At 43.7% G+C, this 19725-nt stretch overlaps 1 protein-coding gene across 1 annotated transcript in view; it reads left to right on the forward strand.

Annotated features, from left to right (window-relative positions):
• Positions 1 to 1509: 1509 nt before the first annotated feature.
• CPPED1 (calcineurin like phosphoesterase domain containing 1) overlaps positions 1510 to 19725 on the forward strand; it is a 118282-nt gene continuing 100066 nt past the window's right edge. The window contains exon 1 of the mRNA XM_063099706.1: positions 1510 to 1677. Coding sequence (XP_062955776.1) covers positions 1608 to 1677 — 70 coding nt within the window. The 5' untranslated portion in view covers positions 1510 to 1607. The remainder of the gene's footprint in view (positions 1678 to 19725) is intronic.

A 19725-nucleotide genomic window follows, 5' to 3' on the forward strand; every position in this document is an offset into this window, starting at 1 on the left:
CAGCAGGAGCAGATGCATTCTAAGAAGAAGAAACTGCATATGCAAAGAGGGAAATGGATTTCCATGTTTAACGAACTGAGAGGCCAGTGTGGCTGCAAAGTTAATGGGTGAGAGGTAGACAGGGGCTGGACCACGGGGCCCTGAGGCCACCATTAGGACTTTTGATTCTCATTCATTCCCTCCTTGAACATTTCCTGAGAAACCTCCTCTGAACCAGGCCATAAGTGAGGAGTATGAATATAGTAATTAATAGTAATAATTTTATTATTATTATTATTATAATGGCTAATATTCATTAAGTACTTACCATTTGCTATTAAAACTATTATTCTAAGCACTTTGACACATGAAGCCTCCCAACAGCCCTATGACCTAGATGCTATTATTGTTCCTATTTGACTGATAGGGAAATTGAGGCATGGAGAAACTACATAATTTTCAAGATCATACAACCAGCAAGTGGTAGAACCAAGATGAACCCAAGCAGTCTGAATCCAGAACCCATAGTTATTTATATTCTTAACCACTATGATTTACGTGCAACTGTAGTCCAAGGATAAAGGACAGTCGTCCTGGCCGTATCAGCCACCCAAACAGAGCTTTGAATGAAGGTAGCTAGTTTAGAAAAGAATTTACCAAATTTGGCAGATCATAAGAGTGCCCTGGAGTACCTGTTAAAAACAGATCATTTTCTTACAGATTTGGATTCAATAGGTCCACCCTGGAATTTGTATTTTTAACAAGTTTGACAAACGTGGCTTAGTAGCTCAGTGCAATGGCTTTTGAGCTGGACAGATCCCAGTTTGGGTCGCTCGCAGCTTTACCACTTTTCTAGATGTGTGTCACTTTTTGCAAGTCACTTCACCTCTTTGAGCATCAGTTTCCACGCCTGACAAATGCAGCTAAAGACAGCGCACCACCTTCTAGGGCTGCTGTGCGGATTAAGTGAGCTGCAGCGAAGTACATACCGAGTGCCTGCTGCACAGCAAGCAATGATAGTAACAGAATGAGGTTGGCGATGACCGGAAGCTCCAGCTGCCTTAAAATTAAGAGTCATAGATCACAGGGGACAGCTTGGAGGATTTTCCTGAGACAGGGCTCAGCCATTTTGACCTTATGATAAAGATGCCAGACAAAAATCAGGACGTCCAGTTAAACTGGAATTTCAGATAAGCAACGAAAAATATATATAGCACAAGTATATCCCAAATATTGCATGGGATATACTTATACTAAATCAATCATTCATTTTTTTGTTTGAAATTTCAAATTAACGAAGGGGAGCGGGTCTTGTATTTTTACTTGTTAAATCTGGCCACGTTACTTTAGGGAAGGACTGGCCCCGAAGCCTGAACCCAAACGTAGCTCCTCCGCCCACGTGGGCCCAGACACTGGGCCTCCACTCGCCAGGCGCCGGGGTCGATCCCAGAGGGGCCGCTCGCGCCTCCGCCCCATCCAGGCAGCAGTAGCTGCGCCCCGAGCGGCCGAGCCCCGCCCCGGTCCGCCCCGAGCAGAGGGCGTCGCCTCGAGCGGGGCCGTTGGGCTGTGTGGAGCGTAGCGGCTCCCTCCCACGCAGTGTGCTCAGACAGGCCAGAAACTCGCTCGTCATGTCTGCTGCAGAGGAGGGGGGTGTTTTCCGCAGAGCCCGGGGCAGGACTCTGGACGCGTTTCCCGAAGGTACTGCCTGCCGGCCCCTTGGCCCGGGGAGGGGACGCCAGGGCTGCGGAACCTTGCGCCGGGGGAACCTTCGGTCCGGGTGCGCGCCCCTCCAGACGGATTCCATCAGGGACTGCACCGGGGGGCTAGGGACCGTATTAGCGGCCGCACCGCCCACACTTCGGGCTTTTAGGGGCGCTGTTGAGAGGCGAGTGGGAATGAGGGGTTCGGTCTCTGAGCTGCGCTGTCCTTGACCTAACTTCCCCGAGAGAAGGGAACTGGGAAGAAGGCAGCAAAGCGCGGTCAGTAATCTTCTAGGTCTGCACAGTGAGATCTGGTTTCCAAGACCTGCCTTGGCTACATTCCTCAGCAGGTCTTGGCCTCGGCTTCTCATCTGTAAAATAGGAGTAGTAGTGAGGTTATGCCATCGGTGCATGTTAGAGGCTGTATTTTTATCCAGGTCGTTCACTGTCATGTATCTTATACTCCGTAATTACGGCTTTGTACTATAGTATGAGTCATTCACCGAAATGTTAACAGTGCCCATCAGAACAATAGAGAGGGAAAGGCGTCTAGCGTCGTGGTAGAGTTAAGTGCTTGGACTTTGGATTTAGATAATCTGCCTCGCTGTGAAAATGGGTTTGATAATACCTGCCTCATAGGGTTGATGGAAGCATTAATAGATTAAAGGTATTTCTGTAACCCAGTGTCGGACACATGCTAGATGCTAAGTGAATATTAGTTCTTGAGCTATAAGTCAACAGAGAGCTTTGTTCCTGGTTCCTTGGTTCCCTGTGTGGTTTTTTGCTGCTTAGAGTGGACTTCCCTCCCAGGGACTCACCAGCTTTCTAACCCCAGGGAAGTCACCGCAAATACCCTGCATGATCTGGCTTGTGTCCACTTTTCATGCTTCATGCTTCCCACTCTGGTTTGCACAATTCGCCTGCCACACTGGTTTTCTTGAACTGTATTTAAAAGGGCGAAGGTCTTTCCCTCCTGAGGACCTTGGCATCTGCTCTTCTTGGCACCTGCTGTTCTCTGCTGTCACAGCTACTGGCAGGGCTGGTGAGCCTTTCTCCTTCTCAACCCTCACACCTCATTTTCAAGTTCAGTCACTTCCTCAAAGGGACTTTCCCTGGCTACCCCATCTCAACTAGATTTCTCCTGTAATTCTCTGCTAGAACCTTGTTCTTTTCCTTCTTTGCAACTCTTAGTCGGGGAGTGGCAAGGTTCTGGAAGAGCATGAGCATGTGAGGCCACGAATGTAGCTGTGGGGAAAACACAATCTGCTGTAGTACCATGCTCTACATATTTTAACGCACCTGTCTTTTTCTCATAACATGAAGTTTTTGACATTTATCGGTATTGAGATAAGTAGCTCTGCTTCACTCATTTTCCTGTGGGGCAGTCTTCCATTGTATGGGTTTATACATTGTACATTCAGTTGATGAATATGCTGAGTGTCTTGCCTTTTTCTCTCCAAATCTCCTCTGTCCCTCCCCACCATGCCTCAGGGGATTGACCTTTTTGAGCTACATCCATGGGCCCCTTGCCCTCTGGCTTCCCCTTGAGTTCAGGCACTGGGGAGCCCTGACCGGAGATAGAGGAGGAGGATGCAAAAATCAGGTATTTGTTCCTGCAATTTACTTCCTCTGGGGTTGCCGTGGGCTGGCTGTATGAAGTTCATAAATTCTTATTACCTTTTAAGGTCATTTTTCCGTGAACTTTTTGAAGTACCCTCTATTTCTTCCCTGAAGGTTGCTGCTTCTTTCAAGACAGCCTTTCTACTCAGGCTCTCTTTCCAGATTTGGGTAGACACTTCCACCCTTCCTCCTTTCAGAGCAACAGCTCAGCTTTTCTATCTTTGGGCTTCTAAATGGTCCCTTGTAGTTTCTCTACATCCAACCCATTCCAAGTAATCCCTTTTTAGACACTCCTTTAATTGTCCTAATTTGAATAAGCCAGCTATTTCCTGCTTGTATCCTGACTGATACAATGGCCATTTTGTTGTTTCTATTTCTCACTCTTGTTGACTGTGCTGTTATGAACATTCTCGTACAACTCTTTCAGTGGATACATGGGAGAACTTCTCTAGGGCATATACCCAGGAGCGAAGGTCTGTGTTGTAGGGTATAACTATCCCCGGGTTTACTAGATATTGTCAAATTGCTTTCCAAAGTGGTTGTGCCAATATATACTCCCACCAGCAATGTGTGAGAATTCCCTGCTACTCTCCTGTATCTCTTTTCAGTTGGAGAAGTATTTATTTTGTTCCAATTGCATTCTCCAGTATCTTGTGGAGAGTAGAAAATGGGGAGGGAGGCAAGTTACATGTCCTCCAGGGATTATAAGCTAAGCACAGAGCTGTGGCACAAAAAATAATCCTTGGCAACTGATGGGCTCTAAGGGCCACAGCAGTGGGAGGAGTTGGGATTTTAAGTATTGGACCAGGGTGATGGTGGGGCTGTTAACTGAAATCAGGGAGTAAGGGCAGGATTGATGAGATGGAGGCAACTTGTGGGGTGCAGTGCACAGCTGGGGATGTAGGTGTGGGTGCTATCTGCAGAGTGGGGAGTAGATGGTGTTGCTGTACGAGTCAATGGCATTGCTAAAGGGGAAAGTGTTTCATAGCAGACTGAGTGTGTCTATGTGTGTAACCTTAGGATGTGCCAGTGTTTATGGGTAAGAGAAGGACACACTGAGGGGCTTAGAGCAGGAACAACCAGACATTCTGCAAGATAAAACCAGGAGCTGGCCTTGGCGCCAAAGCTGGGGAGGAGGACTCTGGAAGGGTGGTGCTCAGGGTCAGATGTTGCCGAGGAAACAAGGTAAATGACAGCTGAGCAGAGGATGGCAGGTCTGATTGCTAGGTGACCTTCAGGAGGACAGTTTCAGTAGAGTTGTAGGGGGAAGCCTGGTGCACAGTGATTGAGGAATGGTTGGGGGTGAGGATGTAAAATCAGCAAGGGTCAGGTCCTGTTTGGAGTCATTTGGTGATGTAAGATTGACATAGGATAGTAGCAGCTTAAGGGAGGAGCAAGGCTGAAGGAAGGATTCTTTAGCAAAGAAGAGAACTTGGCTGAAGGGTTTGAAGTAGTAATACTGATAAGAACAATGGAGCATCTGACATTTGTCAGGTGTTTACTCTGTGCCAGGCACTGTGCTCTGTGATATATATGGATGATCTCATGTCATCTTCAAAATAGTCTTGTCAAGGTAGGTGTTCTGATTATCCTCTTTTTACAGTGGAAGAAAATCAAGCTTAGAAAGGTTAGGCAACTTGCCCAGGGTCACATGATTGGTCTGAGATGGGTCTAGGGTTGAAAATGCAAAAGACAGGATAATTGTTGGACAGCAATACTTGGGGAGGTGGGAAATGATGGGATCGAAGGCTCAAGAGAGGGCATGTCCCTGGAGCAGATCGATTCTTCAACCATCTGTCCCTCTGTTCATTCATCTATACATCCAGCTGTTTGTCCATCTGTCTGTTTGCCAGGCCATCCATCCACCAGTCTATCCATCATATGTCCCTCCATCTCTTCATCTGTCTGTGCATCCATCCCTTAGTTTGTCTGTCTGTTTGTCCACTCATCACATGTACTGAGCACTTGCCTCTTTCCAGACATTGCACTAGATGCTGGATGAGTGAAAACGAGATGTGATCCTATGCTTCTGGCACGTAGCTACTTGGAGAGCCTGACACTGATCCTGCAGTCACACAAACCAGTGTAAATGACAGTTGTGACAAATGTCAGGGAGGTGAGGGGTAGCTTTCATGAGAGCCTCTCACTGGAGCAGCTGACCTAATAAGGACATTCAGGGAGGTCTTCCCTGAGGAAGTGGTATGTCCCCTGATTGCTAAAGGATGAGTGTGAATTAACTGGGCCACGAAGGAAGGGAAGACCATTGTGGACCCTGGACAGAGAAGGTGTGAAGTCCTCTGGCATGGCAGGAGGACAAGGGAAGGATGAGGGGTGAAAGGAAGCCACTGAGTCTGGAGTGGAAAGACAAGGCTGGAGAACTGGGGGGGCGGGCAGTAACTAAGGAGTTTTATCCTAATAGCACCAAAGGGTCTTAAGCTGGATGTGCAATGAAACAAGGACACATGGTCAGATTTCCATTTGGAAAAAGAATGGTCTGGCTGCAGCAAAGGCCACAGAAGGATTTCTACTCTAGAGCAACCTGATTGGAAGCCAGAGCTCCAGAACTTGTCCTGAAGCTACAGTTCCATAGCACCAGATTGTTTACCTCAAATGCACATGTGTTGAGGGTGGCTTCCGATGGAGATTGTGGGAGCACTGACGTTTGAAGCATCCTAGGCCACTGGAGCATCCCCAGTGGGACTAGAGGACGAGAGAGCAGTTCACTTGGACAAGAATGGGAGAGATGGAGAGAGACTTAGAGGGTAAATCAGTAAGACACTTACCCTGCCCAGATGGGAAGAGAGAATGACCCTGAACTTTTCTCAGCACTGACTAAGTCTAGAAGTGGGGCCTGCATGTGATCTCCTCTGTGGGCCAAGCAGTCTGAGTAGGCATGCTCAGTATAGGTCATTTGAGAAGCCTAACCTTGGAGGGTTGGGCCGAGAACCCTTAGTCTTAGGGGTTCTCTTAAGAGGTGCTGACCCCCTAGTCCACCATTGTCACTAACATTGTTCTCATTGACTTTCCCCTGGGTCCTAATTCTGCTAGCAGTGCTGGCAACTTTGAAAAGTGCTCTGAGGAGTGTCTAATGCCAGTCCAGGCTTTGTGGGAAGGGACAGCCTCAAGCTGGTTGAGTTGCCCCAAGGGCAGACTCAGAAGAGAAGGTGAAGGAATTGGCTTTTCCCCATCTCTTGCCAAAACACACCGACTATCAAAGAATTCGGTTAACTCAAGCACCGATTGCTACAATCACAGCTCCAATGACCCTCACCTTTACTACTAAAAGCCCCCTCCAGAATGAGCTAAACAGTTTGTTTCCCAGTAAAGCCTGTCAATTAAATGAAAGCATGCTTGACTTTAAAACCATTTCTTCCCACGAGTGATTTACATGAGTAACAATATTCCCATCAGCTTCTTCCAAGAGTCATTCCAGTAACACTTCCAATAGTGTTATATATGAAGCTTGGTTTCAGTCATCCATTCCGCCGTTAACATCCTCTGCTAGAGATTGTCGACGAATGTTTATAAAAAAATAAATTGTTCATGTCTCACCTGAGAAGGCTCACCTTCCTAAGGCATGTTCAGATGTTCATTTTAAGTAGGCAAATTGATAATTATATTTCCTTGACACATATTCTAATTAGGACTACTTTCTCCTAGTAAATACCTGTCTTTCTTGTGAAGTTTATGACATCTGTTTTGAAGAAATTCTGAAAAGGAGATATCAAGATAAAATATGTTTTAAGAATTACTTACGTTTAATTGTTTTTAGGTCCTAATCTGTTTTTCCAGTTCATTTTACCAACAGGATATTTTCCCTCTCAGAGAACTGGATTCTTGGGTGGTTTTCATAAAAAAGATTATTTTCCTGGACATTTTAAACTGCTGCAGCTGTTTCAGAGGGACTGCCTGTATTTGCTAATCCTGAATATTTCTTGATCCTCTCTGGAAACCCTCCCATGTGGCAGAGAATGAAAGAAGTCTCAGCAAAAAATAATTCACTCCATCTCTTCTAGGTCTCACCTATTTTGTAAATAGTAGACCTAAAAATATTTATCCAACTTTCTAAAGGGTTGGAAATACTATGATATAAAAAATGCTAACAGGACAAAGAAGATGATGAAATGAATGCTTTTAATTGTGTTATACATTTAGGATGATATTTAATTAAACCAGTTATCTCTTATTTGAGGTTATCTCTTATTTTAATCCTATGATTAAATAGGAGTGTTGTTTTTTTACCACCTCATATTGTCAACATCAGTCAAAAGGTAGTGACCAGCACACAGTAGTATGTAAAAAATTGACATTATAACATTTTTCAAAGAGACAAATGAACTTTTATTTTTGAATGATTTTTTTTTTTGCTTTTCTATTTTTAATAAGTTAATAGGGGAATAATTTATATACCATCATATTCATCTATTTTAAGTTTACAATTGAACAGTTCTTAGTAAATTTACAGAGTGGTGTAGTGGCACAATCTAATTTTAGTACATCTTCACCTCCCCCCAAAAAGGAACATGTCCATATATGGTCTCTTCATGTTCCCACTCCCAGCAAAGGCAACTACTAATTTGCTTCCATAGATCGGCCTTTTCTGGACGTTTCCTATAAATGGAATCGTAAAATGTGTGGTCTTTTGTGACTGGCTTCTTTGCCTTAGCATGATGTTTCTGAGGTTCTCCCGTGTTGTAGCATGTGTCAGTACTTTGTTCCTTTTTACTGAATGGTGTTCCAATGTGTGGATAATCACATTTTGTCTCCTCATCTACCTGTTGATGAATGTTTGGACATTTTTTTGACATTGATAGACACCCATTTTGACACTGTTTGCCTATTATAAATAAAGATGCTATGAACAGCTATGTATAAATCATCTTATGGACATACGTTTTCATTCCTTTTGAGTGGATACCTAGGATTGGAATGGCTGGATTGTATGGTAGCTATGTTAACATTTTGAGGAACTGCTGAACTGTTTTCCAAAGCAGCTGCACCATTTTACAGTCCCATCAGCAATGTATGTGGTTTCCAGTTTCTCCATATCCTTTCCAACATTCGTAATTGTCTTTTTTATTGTAGCTATCCAAATGGGTGTGAAGTAGTATGTCATTGTGGTTTTGATTTGCTTTTTCTTAATGACTAATGATGTTGAACATCTTTTCATGTGCTTATTGGCCATTTGTATATCTTTGAAGAAGTGTCTATTTAAATCCTTTGCCCATTTTCTAACTGCATTGTCTTTTTATCATTGAACTGTAAGGGTTCTTTGTATATTCAGGGTACAAGTCCCTATCGGATATATGATTTGCAAATATCTTCTCCCATTCTGTGGGATTGTCTTTTCACTTTTTTGATGATTTTATTTGTAGCACCAAAGTTTTAAATTTTGGTGAAGTCCAATATATCAACTTTTTCTTCTATCATTTGTGCATTTGATATCGTATCTAAGAAATCTTTGCCTAACCCCAAATCATGAAGATTTACTCCTTTGTTTTTTTCTAAGAGTTTATAGTTCAAGCTCTTACATTTAGATCTAGGTCTGTTTTGAGTTAATATTTATGTATGGTGTGGGGTAAGGGTCTAATTCTTAAAAAATAAGTAACAATGGGAATTTTCTAATTTACCAATCTTTTGAGGTCAGGTCAAGGACTTGTCTTGAAGCATGGGTTTACAGATGGACCTGCTGTGTATGTAGCTTTTCTTGCATAAACAAAACCCATCCTTTCTGTTTGGGTTTTTTACAGTGGACTACGTAGTCAGTTGAAAACCACTTGGAAAGCATTCTAAGTTAAGAATTCTTTTAGGTTTTTATTTTTTTTCCTTTCAGATCTTTTACACTTTTATCACCAAACCTAATTCAACAGTGCTTTATTTTTACCAGCACACCTTCATCGAGTCTTCCCAAAACATTCATCTTAGTTTTATTGGAAACAACTGTTTTTACATTCATATTTCTCTGGTTTACACATTTCAAATGAGGTGATTCAAAAATGAGTTCTAGGGTTGGCCGGTTAGATCACTGGGTCAGGGCATGGTGCTAATAACCCCAAGGTCAAGGGTTCAGATCCCCACTACGAGCCAGCCTCCACCCCTCCCCCCCCAAATTAAATAAAATAAAAATGAGTGCTAGGATAAACAGATTTGAGGACAACTCTCAGTGGATGCGTGGTGGGCAGAGTTCTTGAGGGGCAGGCCCAGATACATGCAGGGTGCAGGTAGGTGGGGAGGGGCCGCTGCATGAGCGGTGAACCTGTGAGCCTGCCCTGGGTCATATCAGCGCCTTCTATAGAGGGTGTGGGGTGTGATGGTAAAGCCTTCCTGTCAGTGTGGAGGTCTGTTAAGAGGGTCTTAACTGACAACTTTTATATTCACACACTATGTGATTTTTTAACTTGACCAAACCCTCTAATGAGGAAGGGACAATAACCTGGGGCTCAGGCAACTGGAGATCCCAGGAGCCCCAGAACTGCTGCCACCCAGCCCTGAGAACCAGCCCCGATATATAGTTAGACACTCAGGAAGTATTTGTGGAGTGAAAGAATGTCCAAACTGTCTGTGTGGTCTTGATTAAAAAAGAAAAAGAAACAAACCTAGTTGTGCTGATGCCTCAGGTCCGCATCTGTAAGATGAAGGCCGAGTGTTGGCTAGAGCTGATCTAAGGTGCAGCTGTGATGATGTATACATTGACTTTGGTTTGCATTGACTTCATCTACCTGAGGGCAGAGAGACACTTTGGTGATTTTAGGTCCCCAAACTAGTACGTTGTCAGGTCCAGAAGAGAATTCCATTCTTCTGGCTCCCAGCCCTTTGGCCTTACCACCAGACCACACTGGAATGGGGCAGAGCTCTTTATCTTTTCCCCAGCCTGCTTGTTCCCCAGTCTTCCCCCAACTCCCCTGTTCAGCCAGAGGGCTAGGAGTCCTTCCTGTCCTCTGTTTCTCTCCTCCCTTCCACATCCAAACCATCCACGGTCCCATCCAGTCAACCTCCAGAGCACACCTTGGTTTTGTCCACCTCTCTCCTTCCCAGTTCCTACCTACCACTGTGACCCCGGCCACCACCATCTCTTGCCTGGACAGTTTCAACAACCTTCTGCATCTACTCTTGCCCCTCCAGGACATTCCCTGTGCAGCATTCAGAGTGATCTCTTTGAAACAAAGTGACGTTTGTAATCCATTGACATGGCTGTTCTCTGTCCCTCTCTTTTTCTCTCTAATGCCTTCTCATTCTCCAGGTCACAGTTGAAAAGAAGCCTGTGCCAATCGTCCCATTCTAAATTAGGTCCCTTGCCATTCATTTTCACCCATTCATTTCCTTTAGGACACTTATTACCAGTTATAATTGTATATTTCTTTCTGTGACTTTGCTGTCTTTTCCTACCTCTAGACTATAAATTCCTGGAGGGTAGGAAACTGGGACCTAGGACAGTCTAGGCAGTAGTAGACATTCAGTGGCCATTTGCTATTGAATAAGTGGATGAATACGAATAAATACACTACACCTGGATCACTTGTGTGCATCCCATAACCCACGGCTCACACACACCATGGGTTTTCTGGACAAAACAAAGCTGAAATGAAGGTATTGAACAAACCAACAGAAGCCCTTGCATGACCACACCAGGTGGCTGTGCGGTTCATGTGCTACTCAAAGCACCTGCTGGAGGGGGGTTTGCTTACCAGCTGGGTGCCCAGAGGAAAGGTTAGCCTACAGGGCTGCCTCTGCCCAGGGGAGGCACCTTCTCCCAGTTCTCCCTGAAGCACTGCCTGGGCCAGCATCCATATGCTCTCTTAGAGCATGGCCAATGAGGGAAAAAGTCACAGCAGACATCCACCAAAAATGGGTGAACCCCAGATGGAGTTCTGCTTTTGAAAAGTGAGAGAGGTTCTGGAAATGTCTTTTCCCTTCTTTAACCATTATCTAGAACAGCACTGGCTAGAGCCAGTGATGCTGAAAGCCTCCTGGCCAATAAGTCCCAGCCGTCTGCTTTCTTGCTTCTCTGAAGGGTTATAGATAAAGATTTTGGCAGGTCCCCTGTCCCCTGGATGACAGATGTGGCAGCCAAACCATGACTCAGAAGCTTTTGTGTATATCAAAAACTACCTGGATGCATTTAGGCTAAGAACAGAGAGATTGGGTAAATTCACCTTGGTACTTAGGACAAGTAATTTGGAGACTCTAAGGATATTGCAGTCACCATTAATTAATTATTTGGGAGCAGGAGGAGACAGGGTCTTGAAAGACACTTTTTTAAAACACCTTTTCACATTCCATAAAATTTACCATTTTAAAGTGTTTAATTCAGTGGCTTTTGGTATATTCGCAGACGTGTGCAGCCATCACCACAATCAACTTTAGAACATTTTCATTACCTCAAAAAGAAACTCTGCCCTCCTTAGCTATCACCCCTACCCCCCACAAGTCCCCAACCCTCAAGCCCTGAGCAACCACTAATGAGGGACACTTATCTGCTGCATTAAATTCTGGCACTTTCACAGTTGGGACACTTAGATGTTAAGCCAGAAAGAGTCCCAAAGTGGTGAATATTGTTTAGCTACTGTTTTTCGGTTTTGTTTTTTAACTACAAGATTAGTCCCCAGAGAAGATGACGGATATTGCTGAAGACACTTAGATTGTGATTCAGTGTGCAGATTGCTACTGTGAGAAACCATACAAATTGCTTTTTGCGGGTATTTGCTCTTTAGCCAGAAAGCCTCCAGACAGCCATAAAGCTACCCATCTTGGTTGTTCATAATCAAAGCAATATCCACAATATATGAAGGAAAAGATGTGAAGACCAAAACATGTAAATATGTGTATGTCTCTCACCAAATACTTTCTGAGCCCCACTGTGTGCTATGGGAACAAAGAGATGGGTGAGTCCTCAATAGCCTTGTCTCTGCTAAGACAAGGATACAGGTTATGCTGAATGGTAGCCATGGAAACAGCTCACATTTGATCACTTACTCTGTGCCTAGTCCAAATGCTTTACACGTAGAAACCCATTAGCTCTTCACAACAACCCTTTGGAGGTAGGTGCTGTTGTTATTACTTTACAGATAGGGAAAATGAGGCCCAGAGAGGTTAAGGTATTAGCATCATGTCACACAGTTGGTACATTAATCCATTTCTGTTGCTTATAACAGAATATCTGAAACTGGGTAATTTATAAATAAATAAAATTTATTTCTTAAGGTTTTGGAGGCTGGGAAGTGCAAGAACACATTTGGCGAGGGCCGTCCTCTATAGGAACTCATGGAATCACATGGTGAGAATAGGCTGAGCAAGAGAGAGCTGACCTGCTCACTCACTGTCCTTATAAAGCCATCAGAACCACACCCATTACTCCATGTATGGATCAATCCACTCTTGAGGGCACAGTCCTCACAATATAATCACCTCTTAAAGGCCCCACCTTTCAAATACCATAACTGGAATTCCCACCCTCTTAACACTGTTACAATGGAGATCAAATTTCTAATACATGAACTTTGAGGGGACACATTTGACCCATAGCAATTAGTAAAGGTTTGGTAATGGGACTTCAACTTGGGCACTCAAGCCTCAGAGTCTGGGCTACACGAGGGCTAGGTAAAGATTTCAGGAGATGGAGTCCCAGAGTCATACAGGGACTTTAAACCCCTCACGGAGACTACATGTCCCAGGATGGTCTGTCCTCTGCCTTCCTCTCCAGACTTTATAGTCAAACAGGGTCTGGGCACTTGCCATGTCTGCTGCCTGGAGTACATCCCCACAGCCCCACCCTCCAGTCACTCTGTCTTGTGATCACCCTGATCCCCTCTGCAGTGTAATGAACACAATGTGTAATTAACTTAGTTATTCCCTTGTTCGTTGTCCACTATTCTATAAGGTCTTAGGAACAGAAACTGTAGGTCTTGCATAGAGTGGGTGCTCAGAGCATACTTGCCTTAATGAGTGAAGGAAGCTGAGTTGCACCTGTCTGCAGGGGAGGAAGGCAGGCTTTGTGGTGGAGGCAGCACGTGAGCTGGGCTGGGAAGGGTAGATGGGATTTCAGCACAAAGGATTGGAATAATGGAGAGCATACCCTGGGGAGGTTGGTGGGAAAGTGAATGCTGTTTTGGAGGAGCAGAGAGTGATCTGTTTGGGGGATTATCTTTTGGTTTGTCTTGAGCAGTGTTTCTCAACCTCAGCATCATTGACATTAGGGCCTGGATAATTCCATGTCGTGGAGTCCTGCCATGTGTGTTGTGGGATGTTTAGCAGCATCCCTGGCCTCTACCCATTGGATTCCAGTAGCACCATACACCTCCCAGTGTGACATCCAGAAATGCCTCCAGACATTGTCAAATGTCAAAATCATCCCTGGGGGCCGGCCCGTGGCTCACTCGGTAGAGTGCGGTGCTGATAACACCAAGGCCCCGGCTTCGGATCCCATATACGGATGGCCGGTTAGCTCACTGGCTGAGTGTGGTGCTGACAAAATCATCCCTGGTCTAGTGGGATTAGAGATCCTGGTCTAGTGGAACCAGGGCTAGATACAGCTGAAAAGCTTTGGGCTCATTTTTGCCCCAAATGGCAGAATGAATGGAGATCCTCCGGCGTGTTCATTTATGCCTTCACCAGCTATTTGCTGGATGTCCACCACATGCCAGAACTGGGCAATCCACGCTGACCATATGCTGGAAAGGGAAAGCACACATGGACCTTCCCTCATGGAGACTGGGGGGAACAGCTCTTTGGTAAGGGATTGGTGATCAGGGTAAGGGTTTAGGAAGAGACCCAATGGCAGCAACCACCAGATGTGGATTGGAGGGGGGAGAACTGCTGCAAGCTGTCCTCGCAGCCCCTTCCTCCCCAGGCAGGAACAATAAAGACCTGACCCAAGACGGTAGTGGTGGTGGGGATGGGAAGGAGGGACCACTGCAGGGGATATTGTAGATGTGGAACACTGTGACCTGGCTGGCCACATGTACGCATGATCCTAAGATCTATAGGTTGGGGGACTAGGGATGATTGTGGCAAAGTTAGGGACATCTGGAGAAGGAGCCAGTCTTGAAAGAAAGATGATGAATTTGCTCGTGGAAGTGTTGAATGTAAGGTACTAACGAGACAGGCAGGGAGCTTGGACATGTCCAGAAAAATGAATATACTAATACTACATTCAACTCATTTTTAAGTTAATTTGGTGGTTTTCCAGTCAAATAGAGAAATGTAGTCTCCCGATACTTCCAATTTATGTATTATTTTGAGTCAGATAAGTTAACAGGAGTCCAAACCTTGAATTCTTAAATATTCTTACAATATATTATATATAGTAATATAACATTGTAATGATAGGGGCTTTGTTAATCATACTGCTTGACCAGTATCTTACCATTTTAACTCTGTCTTGCAAAAGGTAAACTAGATTTAGAGAATGAATTTTCTTTATAAAAATTTGGTTAAGAAAGCTGTTTGTCATTATATTGCACCCTGAGTTTTTTGAGGGTGCATATAAGTAACAGGTTTAGCACATCATGAGAGCACAGATTATTACAGTATTAGGGATTACTTAATGATGTGGCTACCTCCCTGAGGCCTTTTCCTAGTTGGGTGATGAAAATAGTGATTCATTTGCTTTTGGGGGTGCATTTATTTTAATTAGTGTTTGATTAACTGGTAATAGTAGAAGGATCAATGAAATTTCTAATTCTTGGTATATATTAAAGAGTCAGCTTTCATTAACAATTGACAAACGTGCCCAAAAGGTATAATAAAAATGAATGACAGGAAATATATTGGCAGAGACAAATCCAAGAAAACATTTAGTTTGTGATATTAAAAGTGGAAACTCTAAAGAGCAGTTGGAATTTGAATATGTGTCTTTCAGGCAGGAAGGATATTGGCACATAAACAAGGTCTCATAGGAAGGGTTTGTGTGAATTTTTACAGGTTTTTAGGATTCTTCTCTGTATGCAGTTGCTTTGAACCTGATAATGTTCAAAGGACTTTTCTGTCACCCCAAATCCACCATCTGTTTATCCCTCAATTTTGAAAGATGGTTCCTGTGACAGTCTCTTATCAGTTAGCTGAAATTTGGAAGTGGCCAAATCCTGTTACTCTCTATACAACCTACGAATCAGATTTCTAAGACCAATTTTTCCTTTAAAAATATTTTAAAATTCATTTTAAAATTTCATTTTGAAAATTATGGTAACTTGGAGCTTGTTTTTGTTGGCTTGTCATTTGGACAGACATAGGCACTCCTAGCTGGACATGGCTTCTCTATAATCTCATCGGTGTGATCACCTGTTCTGAAGTTGGGGGCTCTGTGCATAGGCAGTTTGGGCCTAGTTCTTCTGCCCATCAGCCTTTGTTAGAGCTCAATTAAATTTATTCGTTTTTGCTGGGTCTCCTCTTCTTCACCTCCAAGAAAAATGGAAGGGTCATCATAGATAAAGGTTTATCATTGCAGATGCCTGCAGGGGCTAGGTGCTGAATTGGGCGGGTACAGACTGTGACGAATTCGAAATCCCAAGCCCTGTGCAAAAGGGCAGCTTCTGAGCAGCTCTAGCCAGTCATTGACGTGCTGCATTTGAGCTGATGTGGCCAGATTTTCCAAGAGAACCCAGAAAGCCAGATATATTTGTAAAATTCGCAAATTAAAAATGGTGGCAACAAATTCAAAATTTTATAGACACTGTGTGGGCCCGACAGAACACGTCTGCCAGGTAGACCTCATACACAGTCCTTGAGTTCGTAATCTCTGGAGGAGATCACCAGTAAGCACCCACAGAAGATGGATGTCCGGGGCCCAGCCTGTACCTTGAATCAGCCCTGTGCTGTTGGCAGGGAGGGTGAACATCACAGCCTACTGGAATAAAAGCTGTGGGCCTTGCCAGCATTGTCTTCGTATGCAATCATCTTACTTACCAAGATGCTCCATTCGAAGGAGACAAAAATGTCTATATCAAGATGAACAGCTTGCGTGCAGCCTAGGGCACACACCATCTCCCTTGTGGCTCTGCTCTCCAGGCCAGCCCAGCAGCACCGAGATTCTGAACAGCTCTTGAGTAGAAGCTGTTGTTCATTAACTGTGTGACCTTGACCCGTGACTAAGACCCCTCAGTATCCCTTCTAGGTTGAATGAAAGGGCTGATGAAAGTAACTGAGAATCTCTCTAGCACTGACGGTTTCCAGTGCTTAGATGAGAAAAGGTGGGCTTCTACGAATTATGCTTTCTGGCCTCCCTAGGATGGGCTGTAATAAATGGTTTTCCTCAGCTCAGTACTGGAAGGTCAGGTGTAAACCTGAAGTTAACTGAGATGAGTTAAGTACAGGAGGCTGGGCCTGGGTTTTATATTACCGTCTGTGACAGACTCTTGCTGGACGTAATGATCCTACCTCCTGGAGGTCGTTTGCTGTGTGATTCCCCACCTTTGAATGCAGGTGGCCTAGTGACTTGATCGTAATGAACAGAAGAACACAGCAAAAGTGATGGAATGTCACTTCCATCATTATGGTACGTAAGGTTTTAACTTCCATTTGCTAGCAGTTCCTCTGATGGACAGCCAGCAAGAAACTGGTGCCCCCAGTCCCACAGCCCACAGCTACGTGAGTGAGCTTGAGAGCAGATCCTGATCATAGCATTGGCCAACACTTTGCAGCTTGTGAGAGACCCGGAGCAGAGGATCAGCTAAGCCATGCCAGACTCCCACAGAAACAATGAGATGTGTATTGTTTTTAGCTGCTACACTTGTGGTAATTTGTTACATTGCAATAGATAGCTAAATCACCAACTCTTTGACTTTGTTAAAAAATTAAACATTGAAAAAATTAAATTCATTGTGGGCATTCTTATTCATAGCAGATTTAAGTGTTTTAGTTAAATAAATATATGCTTTACTATGTATTAACACTATATATCCTGTAGGCGTTATCCAGAGCTTTGTATCAAATGTTTCAAAAGAATACAGTCTTGTTTTCATACCATCTGGGTCAGAAATGAGATCTTAATTTAGTCAACTCATTTTTATTCTTTTATTCATTCTATAAGTACTTTGTTTCGAAATTTGATCTTGGCCTTATCATAGTCATCAATTAGGGCCCCTGACTGGGTTCTTTGTATCAGTTTTGGAAGAAAAACACAGACCTTTCTGTTGTGCTTTTGAAAGTGTGTGTGTGTGTGTGTGTGTGTGTGTGTGTGTGTGTGTGTGTGTGTGTGTGTGTGTGTGTGTGTGTGTGTGTGTGTTAGACACATATACTTGCTAATGGGATCACCCATTGTGCACCACCTAGTCATGTAAAATCTAGTGTTAGAACTCACTAAGTAGTCATAAATTCCCTCATTAAGTTCTTACTTTTCAAAGAATCTTGACTTGGTTTTGAAAGGCAACTTAAAGGGTGATGATTAGATAGTAATCAATAATCCTGAGAGATGTTTAGGAACAAATACCTGAGCTGGACATAGGCAGGGACCTAAAAATGAACAGGAAAATATGCAAAACTAAAATAAAACAGCCAAAAATATACCACCACTAACAACCACAAAAACCCCTCTGAAGTGTTATTTCGGTTTAGGGAATCTCTGCATTTGTTTCTTAGCCAACACACTTAAGTGGCCAGCAAGCAGAGTTCCTTGATTAGTTAGTTGCAGGCCAGTGCTTCTCAAACTTGGGTGGGTACGCAAGTCACCTGGGGGTTCTGTAAAATGCAGTTGTGACTCAGGAGGTCTGGGTCAGGGCTGAGATTCTGCATTGCTGACATGCTCCCAGGTGATGCTGACGCTGCCGGTGCGCGGCCACACCTCCAGGAGTGGGGTTGCGAACCCCGCCCCACTCTCTCAATGCCCACGTGCAGCCTCTGCTTCCTTCCTGCCTTCTGTCGTCCACGCCACCTCCCTCTCCCTCAGCCTCCACTTCCAGTTAATTCTACTTCTTAATTAAGGTTGTCAGGCATTTACCATTTAACTGGGCAGTCTCATATTTAAGCTCTTTAGGAAAATTAGGAGGGAAAACTGGATCCCTAAGTGTCTTTTTTTTCAGTAATGACAAATGCTCTTAGTGCATGTCAGGTTGCCTTAATAGTGGATCTCAGTTTACCCAAGTATTCATGGCTTGAGCTGCTAGAGCAATGCTTCCAGAGGGTCTCAAGAGGAGCTGGACTGAGCCAGGGGGCAGACACCTGCTTTGCCCTGGAAGGCATGGTGTCACAAGCTCTCTCCAGCCTTTATAGACATAGGTCACCTACTACCTAGACTCTGTCCTGGGGGTGACTCCGGACTTTGGTGAAATAATTTAATGCAAATAGTTTTAGGAATTTACTTTCATGATGTAAAAAGCTGCCCTTTTGCAAAATGGGAGAGATATACATTTACAAAAGATTCTTCTAGGACTAAGCATTGTGAGCCCTAAATATCTTTAATTCAGCCTTGATTGAAATTAAGATGAAGGGGCTGGCCAGTTAGTTCAGTTGGTAGAGCATGTTGCTGACAACACCAAGGTTAAGGGTTCAGATCCCTGTACCGGCCAGCCATCAAAAAAATAAAATTAAAATAAAATTAAGATGAGACCAAAGACTGCCAACTTCTGTAGCAGGAACATTAAGAAGATCCAGATGCTTTTGAGAAAGCAACGCCCTAGACAACGAATTACCTTATTAGATAGATAAGTAGATTGAGTATTGATATTTGAGTTGTCATTCATTTGAGGTCAAACCTATTTATTTTGTGCCTTGTCATCATAAAATTGAGGTTCTATCTAAGTTTTTACTAAGTAAACAAGTAATAATGAAAGATTTATTTTAATAGCTCCAAGGACTATTGACTTTTTGAGACTATGACTATTTGTCATAGGAAACTGTTAAAACATTTGTGTAGGAAACTGTTCATAAACTGTCTTGTAGAAGAAGGTTGATTTATGCTGTAACCTGGGGGTTCTGATTACCATTATCATCTGGTTCTGATTAATTTATCCAGCTTAAACAGCTTTGCAAATGGCCCCAGAAATAGGAACATAGCTAAAAGCATTCATTGGTGTAAAAAGGTTATTATTCACATAAAATACAGAAATGATGCTAACCTTTAAAACACAAAGCAGAATCTCCATTTTTAAAATTTTTTTTATGACACATCATTGAGCCCTTCAGGAAGTCTTGTTTATCTTCTTGGCTCTTTATCTCTCGTGTCTGATTCATAGGCATCTACTGCTGTGTAACAAGTTACTCTGGAACTTAGCAGCTTGAAACAGCCGCTATATGTATATTATCTCAGTTTCTGTCAGGCATCTGGGCTCAGCTGGGTTCTGAAGCATAGTCTCATCAGGCGTCAGTCAAGGTGTCAGCTGGGGCTGTGGTTTCATCTGAAAGCTGCATAAGGGAGGAGCCTCTTCCATTTACTCACGGGCTGTTGGCCTCTGTTTCTTGCCACATTGGCACCTCCATAGGGCTATTCTTAACATGG

This window comes from Cynocephalus volans, chromosome 6 (genome assembly GCF_027409185.1).
Source record: "Cynocephalus volans isolate mCynVol1 chromosome 6, mCynVol1.pri, whole genome shotgun sequence".
Lineage (NCBI taxonomy): Eukaryota > Metazoa > Chordata > Mammalia > Dermoptera > Cynocephalidae > Cynocephalus > Cynocephalus volans.